Below are 9,872 nucleotides of genomic sequence, written 5' to 3'. Positions count from 1 at the left end.
ACAAACACAAAGTACACTATTACAGCTATAGTGTCTTTACATGTATGATGAATATTTAGCTATTAAAAGATTGTTTTAAAATTATTTCAATTTGTCTGAATTTTCTGAAAATTGAATCAACTAGTTCTACATGTGGAATGGTGGGTAGATCTCTATTGAGAAACAAAAGGCCACATTTACACCACCTCTTTGATGTGACTCGGTTCTGATTTTTCCATATATCTAACACAAATGTGATTTTGGTGTCAGTATCCAAAAACCACATGGTATCTCATTTTTTGAGACTGGATACAGACCGCTTTCATATTTGTGGTACTGAATTCCATTTCAGTTCCAGTTACCCATATCTGATCTGAGTTTAAACAGACAAATCAGATTTTCTCTCAGTGGTGTACCCTGATTATGTCACTTTTTTGCAACATATGGCATGTTAAAAGGGGAGACATGACTGCTTAAGTATTCGAATGTTATTCATCTCATTCAAAGGTTATTTAGAAATCATGATCTGCTTCAAATAGGTAGGAAATTGAGCAGAATCAACAAAACAAAAATGCCCTAATCTTTGTGCCTTAGCTGCAACATCACAATGCATACCTAAGATGAGCTGCTATGTAAACGCTCAAGCTACATCTAGACTGTGTGAACACCACAGACATTGGATCAGATTTCTTCATTTCAAATTTTTGTTTCCAGACCTGGGACCTCATGTATAATGTCAAGCGCAGAATTTGTACTACAACATGACATATTGACAAAACAAAAATGTGCATAGGCACAAAAAATTTGAGATGAGTAAAACTGCACGTAAGCAAAGTTCTAAAGACTTTCCCTTTATAAATCCCAATCAACGTGAAATTTAACGTTCATGCACTCGCCTACATCCCCACATCCTCCCAGAATTTCACTTATTTGAATATGCAAAGCAGTATAAATAGCCCCTTCCATTCAGTGTTTTGTTAAAAAATAATGGCAAATGCACCCGTATAAAATAAGAATTTCAGTGAATGAGAAATGGAGGTACTGCTCAGTGAAGTGGAGGCAATGAAAAACATACTATTTGTTGTCTTAAGCAGTGGTATAAGCAACAAAAGGAAACTGATGCAGTGGCAGAGCATTGCGGGGGTACTCAAAAGTTCAAGTTCAGAAAGTCGCACAGTGTCCAAAATAAAAGACAAGTGGTCCGATATCAAAGTCGACGTGAAAAGGCAAGTGGAAGCCCACCATCTGGAGAAGGAAGCGAAATTCTGGGGTTCACACCATTTGAGGAGTAAGCTGCTGTAATTACTGCTAAGACACTTATAACTGGCATTTTACCACCACCTGAGCCTGAGAGTGTAGGTCATCATAATGTTGCTCTGATTCAGTCAGTGGGTTGGTGAGCGGGATGAGAGACCATGTCTTCAGCAGGTACCCACTGTCACCTAAGTAGTCATTTTATATGGTTACATCATACAGATAACTTATAATTTTGACCAAAGAAGTAATATTAAATGTCTTATCTTACCAAGAAGCCACTCATCACACACAACACCATTTTCAAAATTGTTCCCAAAACTACTATTTGTCAGAATGAATAAATCATGAGTTGAGCCAGGCCATCTCGCCACAAAATTAATGAGATGCACATTAATAGAGTGGAAATGCTTTCTATTTACACAAGTCGCCACAAAATTAATGAGATGCACATTAATAGAGTGGAAATGCTTTCTATTTACACAAGCAAAATCATTCTTTGAAGGCGCCTTTATAGCAATATGCGCGCAGTCAACTGCCCTGATTACATTTGGAAAACAAGATGTCGCTGCAACTTCTCTTTGATGTTTGCCTGTTCAACCACAGTGTAAGGAAATGTTATATATCGGGATGACAAGTGGATAATACGACTAAGTGATGATTGTGAAATACCCAATTGGTCGGCCAATTCATGCTGAAAAGCTTCTGTGGCTAAAAACCTGAGGGTTGACGGAATTTTCAAACCAACATGTAGAACACAATTCCTCAAAGTCTGCCTCTGTAAAGCCGGAGCCAGTTCAGCACACAGTTCAAAGAGGATAGCTCTTGGAAATCTAAATAGTCTTAGAAGCCAGTCATCATCATGGGATAGGAAATCAGTATGATCTCGAAATATGGGATCTCTTCTAATTCTTCCATTTGTGATGTCTTCTAACAATGCAAAAGCAGCCCTGCTAGTTGGAATAGTTTGGCCATTTGATGTACCATTATATTGTTAGATTGTATCTTGCAGTTTTCTTACATAGGGCTAGCGCTTAATTAAGTATTTATTTCAGTCATTTTTGCACTTTGTATGCATGTTTACATTATGTGTCTTGTATTTATCTCAGGTGTGTACATACCACTTGAACGCATCTCATGAAATTATACTTGGAGAATCATCAAAACAAAATTCCTTGTATGCCAGCATACCAATAAATGTGATTCTCTGATTCCAAATGATCAAGGTCAACCTACAAATGTCAACGTCAACAAACAGAAAAGTGGAAACGTTTGACCATTTCCACAAAAAAGTACACAACCAATAATACATACTAATTATTCGATTAAAATTTGAAGTTTTGTAAAGCTCCATGATTGCAAAACATCCAAAACAATCCTTCACAATGGTTATTTCGTGTATTTAAGTTCGTAAAATCACATAAAATATAAAGCACTAAATATTTTTAATTTACAAACAGTAGTCAAGCCTGCAATTCGCAGAACCTCGACTCGACAGTTCTATGATTAGTCAGGTCTCACGGTGGACCAGGACGGAGTGATCCACCCGTGAGCAGAAACAAGTCGACAGAGTCTCTTCCGTGCTCTATTAGAACTCGACAAGCCGAGGCCGTAAATTTTAGAAATCTGTCTAGATACAATTCGAACAGACAGAGCTTCGGCGACCAATCAGAGCCTGGCAGAATCAGCCAATCACGAAACTGGTCTCATTACGAGCTCTGCAAATCAGAGCTCGGTATTTTGGGCGGACTTTTCAAACGCGCAAAACAAACCAGGACCTTTAAAAGTCGTGATTCGGTCGCCCAAGAGCAAGATACTTCCGCAGTACGGAGACAGATTTGCAAAAAAAAGCAGGAAATGTCCAAATACTGCCATTTTCTTGCAGTATTGAAATATATATCTTCTTTAAATGCCTAGACTAATTTTAGTGTGAATATTTTCAAAGACTTTTACGTGTGTGTGGGGAAATTGACAGGGACTAGTTTTTTTGGTGTATTTGGCACTATGTTATGGTCACGGGTCATCCGCAGTCTTAATGACGTGATTCGCTGGGCGTAGAGAATAGCAGAACAACAACAAAACTGGAAGGTTTGGGCTGAGACAGAAGATTTCTTCTTTCGTTGAAAGATGCCGTTTTAATTTTTCTATTCTTCTTGAACCTGCAACAAACGACAATGGACGCTTAAAAGGAACGGTGTGTCTTTTTGCACCCCCAAAGCATCAATTTGGCTTTTCTTTTATGTTTTTTTCATTTCCTTTTGAAGAGCAGGAAATTAATTTCCCGTCAAAGGTAATTTAACTTTTTTTTTTTTTAATTAATAAGTATAATATTTGCTTATGTTTGGATGATTGTTTTATAAACGTGTTACCAAAAAGATTAATAGTACTTTTCTCACGGGTGACATTATAAATATTGTTTGAGCCTAATTTTGTGATCGGTCCTTGTGCTAAACATTTTTCAGATGATGTTTTATTGTGTCTATTGTACCTACATTAATGTCCAGTCTTGACCACATCAGTACCGCTTGATCGGAACCTATCTGGCTGTTATGTCCATTCCACCTATTGTGATTTCAGTTTTGTTTATTTTGCCGTCGCAAATAGTGTTTGTTTTGTTTACGGGATAGACACTTTGAAAATATGATTGCTGTAACCTGTTTTGAATTGTATGACCGTGTTTAACATGTGTTGTTTATTATTTTTTACTTTTTTATGAAAACATTTATGTACGGTCTGCTTTATGATTGGTATCGATTACGTGCAGTGACCGTAGTGCCTCAGTTTAAGATCGGTACAGGAATGTTCATAGTGCATCGCTAAAGAGAAAAAATAACTAACGTTCTTAAGATGTTAGTAAAATTGATAACATTTGCACAGAAAAGCAAGTTACAACTTCGAATAATGCAGAAGAGTAACAACCTATCCTCCTTTGTAAGCCCTGGATAACGAAGAACTGGGGGGCGTATCCGACTGCCAAGCAGTGTATTGTTTTGTTGCCTTTTTTCGAGTTTATAGGCGCAACGATCAAACCTATGTCGGTTTTAAAATGTTACATTTTGTGTTAGAATGATGCAGAAATTGTAACGCTGTACAAAAAAATCGAGTGTTTTGATGATTAATTTACACTTCGCAAATAAAAGGAAATGTGCCGTCTTTTTATTTTGGCCTCTGTCTGGTATATTCGCGATGGTCGTTTGCGTTTCTTTTGATTATGATTCTCACTGTGTACGTTTGTTAGATGTATTTATTAGTGACAGTTGCCCTTTGTTATATTTTTCAGAGGTGTTTTGTTGTGTTTTTCTCTTTCCCCTCACCCCCCTATAACTGGAGTACGTGATCGCAGACACCACCCGACTGTCTTGCAGACGTCAGGACGTTTGGGGAGGTGTCACGCTCATTGGTCCTTCCCCTTTGAAGGGGGTTGGGGGATGGTCGGTTAAAGGCCCTGTACCAGTTATTAGCATTTTTTATTAATTTGTTTTAATTAGAAAGAGGTTCTGCGCTACGTTTTTGTGATTGCTGGCTTTTTTAAATATTCAGTCCAATGCAATTAATCCTAATTGTTCATAGTTTAAACATGAAATGTTGGTGTACAAATAAAACAGAAACTAGACTCGTATGTTCCTGGACACTCAGGTAATGAAAAATGTACGGACTCGACGTTTCATGCTTCTCCTTACTCTGCGATCTATGTCCACCAACTAACGTAGATGCTGCTGAATAGGAATCGAACACAGTTCGAAGCAAATAAGTGCCTCTCCGCCTCCCCATAAAGTCCTGTAAGTGGGGCGCATAGTACAGATCTGAAATTCCGCAAGATTCATTTTTGGATTACAATCTGCATTCATCGGTTTAAACTTGGTAACTACATTGGTATGCCAAATCAAGGTGTTTTTTCTTTTTACATTTGTCCCAGAAACGTTTGCACAAAGGATAGATGGAAAATACATATTTTTCAGTACTATTTCATACATTTTTTTATTATTATTTATTTTTTTTAAGATGAAAGATTTGTGTGGCGAGGAGCTAAGTAATGAAGTATTCAAACTCCTGAAGCAGCTACATCTGCATCTGGAACAGGAAGTGAATTTTCTGCCAAAAGAAGCTGGACTGAACCTGCTTGAAGCTGCACCCGAGGTGGGTATTAGTGCTGTGCAAATGTGCAGTAAAACATTCAGAGCGTATTTGTGAAATAATCATTTAGTGAACTATGTCAGATTTTTTTTTTTTCCCCCTGGGGTTTGAAAATCCCATTTTACTATTAAAGATTGCAGAGGGCATCAAGAAAGTTTATTGTAACTTTGTGTCTTTCACTTTTCTATCTATCAATCAAAGAAATTTCACTATTTGGTTTCTATTGTATGTTCTTCCAGAATGATAAGAGTATGTCAGCCAAGCAAAGAGATGCTCAGGTTGAAGATCTCTGGAGCCTGACTAAATTCTTTGGTTTCAATACCGAGACATTTGTCCTGGCTGTTAACCTGCTTGATCGCTTTTTGGCAAAGATGAAGGTAAATCTTTTTTTTTTTATACCACCTATCTTGAAGTGATCACATATATCTGGTGTTTTACTGTGTAAACTGAAGCCTTCGTAGTTTTATTTATGTTGAATTCCAGAGTTAACAGGTTTGAGACTGTGTTGTGAATGAATTTAATCTATAACCTGTAGAAGCACTTATGGGCACTTAACTACTCTCTAATTTAGAATTCTGTTAAATAAAAGAACATCTTTATTTCGCAAAACCTTCTGGCTCTTCAGTTTCATTTTAATTGAATGAAGGTTTCAATTTCTTTTTGTAAACTGTTGATATTATTTGGCTTAGAGTACCAATCATATTACAAAACAAAAAAATCAACATATTCCGCAAAAAAAGGAAAATGCAGAAAGTGGGCACATAGTCAAGTAACACAAACACCAGCATAAAACATCAAGAGAACTATGTTCTCTTACCTACCCAGACATTACAATAATAAATGGATAAAACTGCCCAAATACTTGCCCTGAAAGTTGACTTGACTGCTTTATACTGGTACCTGCTTTTGTTCCACATAAATTGGGCTTTAAATATTTTAAAATAAAGAACTTGGCCTTGTGTAATGAGCTAAAATGTTTATTTAAAAGATTAAGCGTTTAAAAGTTGAGGAAGAATGTAAAATGGGCAACATACCACCAAACTGAATCTCTGGTATTGCTTGGTATTTTTTGAGAGTAATATTTTTGTGATATGGGTTATTTGTTCCTCTGTAGTAAAATAAAACATTGAACTTTTTGAAGTTAATGACATTCTGCTGAAATTCATGTGGTCAAAATCAAATATAGAAATATGTGTATTTTGGGATTTAAAAAAGAAAATGTAAGCATATTGGATACTAAGTTTTTTTTGTTTTTTTCTCTCCTTCTGTAGGTGCAGCCTAAACATCTGTCCTGCATTGGCATCTGTTGCTTCAACATCGCAGCAAGAGTGGTTGAGAAGGAATGCAATATTCCATCTACACATGACATCATTCGCATAAGCCAATGCAAATGCACTATTTCTGACCTCACACGAATGGAGAAGATCATTTCAGAAAAACTGATGTTTCAGTTTAAAGCTATAACTGCCTTAACATTTTTGCACTTGTACCATGCTGTTGCACTTTCACATACCTCAGAAAGGTAAATTGAAGCCTAAGCTTTTTTTTTTTTTTTTTTTTTTTTTGACATAGTTTAGGATATGCATATTTTCTTGAACAGATTAATAATAATCCTGTCATATATTTTTTTACAGACTATTTTAAAAAAAAAAAAAAAAAAAAAAAAAACCTTGGTTATTGTACCATGTTACTGTTTGCATTTTGCTTCATTCCTTTTTTTTTTCCCTCCCAGAAAAGAGATTCTGAATCTTGAGAAACTTGAAGCCCAGCTAAAAGCCTGCCATTGCCGACTTGTGTTTTCTAAAGCAAAAGTAAGTTTCATTTCTTACGCATTTTACTGCTGTTTACGATATAATAATGATGCTGTTCATGCTTCCTTTCAAAACAATACTTACTATTTTTCATTGTTTGTTTTTCAGCCTTCAGTATTAGCCCTTTCTCTCCTCACCCTTGAAATAGAATCCTTAAAATCACTCGATCTTTTTGAAATTGCACAACGTGTACAGCAATATTCAAAGGTAAACTTTGAAATCTCAAACTTAAACAATGCTGATGTGTTTGTAGGATAGTGAATCATGAATCTTTTTTTCCCTTGATAATTTAAAGCACAATTGATATTTGTTTTATATTAGAATGTGCAAATAAGTTGGGTAGAGCTGAGATTTGCAGGCAAGGTGGATTGCCTGTGCTCCCAACAAATTGGCAAAAACTGAACCAGTTAAATGTAAACTCTGCAAAATTAATTTATTCTTTGTATTTGTCCCCTTTTTTTAGATTGATGATAAAGAATTGTTTTACTGGAGAGAACTGGTATCTAAGTGTCTGGCTGACTATTCCTCACCCGAATGCTGCAAACCCAACCTCAAAAAGCTTGTCTGGATTGTTTCCCGGAGGACTGCTCAGAATCTTCATAGCAGCTACTATAGCGTTCCAGAGCTTCCCACTATTCCAGAGGGAGCCTGGGATGAAAGTGAAAGGTATTTTTAATTGATTAGATGTCACTTTTTTTGTGCTCCTGAGACTGAGCTGTTAGTATTGTTTCTGTTTAAAATATTATCCAGTATATAAACCTTTGTGTAAAGAAAGGCACATCCTGTATTTCCTAATTGTTTTAAATGAAGCATTCCTGGATTATACATGCACCATTTAAAAAGAAATGTTAACTACACAAGTTTTATCATACAACACCCTAAGTAGTAAACTGACTAGTATATGTACAAAAACATAGAAAATATCCTGCTACGAATATAAAAGTACAAAAGATTTAATATGGTGATGTACAGTGTGTGCCCAATAGATTCTGAGACCTTCTGAAGCCTTAATTTCAACTCCTCAGAACATTGTGTTTTGAAGATTTTTTTTTTCTCTTATTACATTAGTTGTTAGATGCTAATCTAATTAACTTGCACTTTTTGTTTCCTTTCCTCTTTTTCTCAGTGAGGATTCTTGCGAGGATATGAGCTGTGAAGAATCTGAGTAGTCCTTTTGTCAGCCTTGGAAAGACTTTTTTTCTAGATGTCCCAAACAACTGTTGTAAATCTGCGCAAATCTTTCAGGATCTTCTTGCTTCAGGGCTCAGAACAGAAGTCGCACATAAAGCATATGTTCTTATTCCTAAGCTACCTGCCAGCACTTAATTTTGGGCTGAAAGTGCCTGTTTTTACTTTTTTTTTTTTTTTTTTTTCTTCTCTCCCTCTCTATTTGTAAATGACATCTCAAGATGAAAATGTTGGCAGCTGACTATATAACTCTAGTTATGTCTTGTTTTAAGAGAGTGTTTCTTACCGAGGCAATACTTTTTTAATAGATAAGTAGAACTTCTTATACTTTTAAATGGAGATGTAGTAACAGTATGTATTTTACAAGAATATGTAAAAAATTCAATGTACTTTCACATTCCTAAAGGTGAACAAGGCACACAGCTGCAGTAGCAATAGTTGTTAGGTTGCTAAAATGAACTTCTTGAAAACCTCTTAAAAGGTTGAGCTGGTTTACTACCAGTCACAATGCCAAAATGGTTTCTTTGCACATTACATTTAACTTTCAGGGTGATGGTTTTCATTTACAGAACCTGAAACTGTGCCTACTCCTTATGATGTAAGTTTTAGGGACCATTCTATCGTAAAATAGTACACCGCTAGTAAAGCTGTGTATGATGTTGTAAACCGGGGGGAGAAGCGTAACACCAGTTGGCTTCCAAGAAGTTTACTGTGTATGGTGCTGAAATGATTGCTTGTTTGTGTCACTGCAGAATGAATTGTCGGTTTTGTTTAGATTTAGAATTTGTTTTTATTAATTTTTGCATGATTATAAAAATAATATTGTGTATGATATCATAATGTGAAGAAGTGAGTAAACGGTTGGGGATTCTCACATAGAGGCAAGTTGTGGGTTTTTTTTTTTTATTATTATTTTTATTTTTTTTTTATTTTAATATAAAAAAGTGTTTTTGGCATGTATGAAACGTGACATGTAAAGGTTCTGGGAGTGTTTTAGTTTTTTTTTCTCCAAAACAAAAAAATACAAAATATATTTTAAAAATGTTAAAATGCCACAAAATGTAAATTAAAAAAAGTGTTAAAATGTATATAAAAAGCACACGTATACAATGGTTTTTATTTAAATGTAATCGTCCTGTAGCATTATGTATAGTTGCCTGTAGATATTAACTTATTGTATATTGTTCATAGTTATAAATATTGTAATTTTTAGTTTCTCATGATGTACATAAAACTGCAGAGTCTTTATTCAAATTAAACTAATTTTATATTTAAATGTTTTTGGAGTTTTCCTTTATAGTCTTGAGACTACTTTGAGTTCCATCCATCTAGGAGCATATAACCGTGTACACCATGATGTCTTGTTATGAAATTTCAATTGGACTTGATTCAGTCCCCTAGTTCATAGGCTTCAGGTGTCATGCTATGCAACTCTGCTGACTTTCTTTTCTAGCGATGGTCTTGACACAACATCCTCATTGTCTAGGCAAAATGGAGAAGCACTTA

General features: G+C 35.5%; 1 protein-coding gene across 2 annotated transcripts; it reads left to right on the top strand.

The window, feature by feature from the left end:
* The first annotated feature begins 3,285 nt into the window (after positions 1-3,285).
* ccng2 (cyclin G2) lies at positions 3,286-9,642 on the top strand. 2 transcript variants are annotated; one of them, XM_028805366.2, is made up of 8 exons: positions 3,289-3,523; positions 5,236-5,370; positions 5,607-5,744; positions 6,639-6,889; positions 7,100-7,178; positions 7,287-7,385; positions 7,642-7,844; positions 8,305-9,642. In XM_028805366.2, the coding sequence occupies exons 1-8, from the start codon at positions 3,473-3,475 to the stop codon at positions 8,345-8,347; spliced, it is 999 nt and encodes a 332-aa protein (XP_028661199.1). In that variant the 5' UTR covers positions 3,289-3,472; the 3' UTR covers positions 8,348-9,642. The 2 variants fall into 2 exon arrangements, with proteins under 2 accessions (XP_051785637.1, XP_028661199.1); XM_051929677.1 differs by having other exon boundaries at positions 3,286-3,523; positions 7,100-7,385.
* Positions 9,643-9,872: the final 230 nt, after the last annotated feature.

The sequence above is a fragment of the Erpetoichthys calabaricus genome, chromosome 7 (genome assembly GCF_900747795.2).
Source record: "Erpetoichthys calabaricus chromosome 7, fErpCal1.3, whole genome shotgun sequence".
Classification (NCBI taxonomy): Eukaryota; Metazoa; Chordata; class Cladistia; order Polypteriformes; family Polypteridae; genus Erpetoichthys; species Erpetoichthys calabaricus.
The sequence above is the reverse complement of the archived record's forward strand: the minus strand, read 5'-3'. Positions and strand labels throughout refer to the sequence as shown.

Excerpts from the sequence above, each read along its gene's own strand:
- ccng2 (XM_051929677.1), top strand. The coding sequence starts at position 3,473 with ATGTTTTTTTCATTTCCTTTTGAAGAGCAGGAAATTAATTTCCCGTCA. Across the intron at positions 5,371-5,606 it reads TGCTTGAAGCTGCACCCGAG|AATGATAAGAGTATGTCAGC; the intron begins GTGGGTATTAGT and ends ATGTTCTTCCAG. Across the intron at positions 7,386-7,641 it reads GTGTACAGCAATATTCAAAG|ATTGATGATAAAGAATTGTT; the intron begins GTAAACTTTGAA and ends CCCTTTTTTTAG.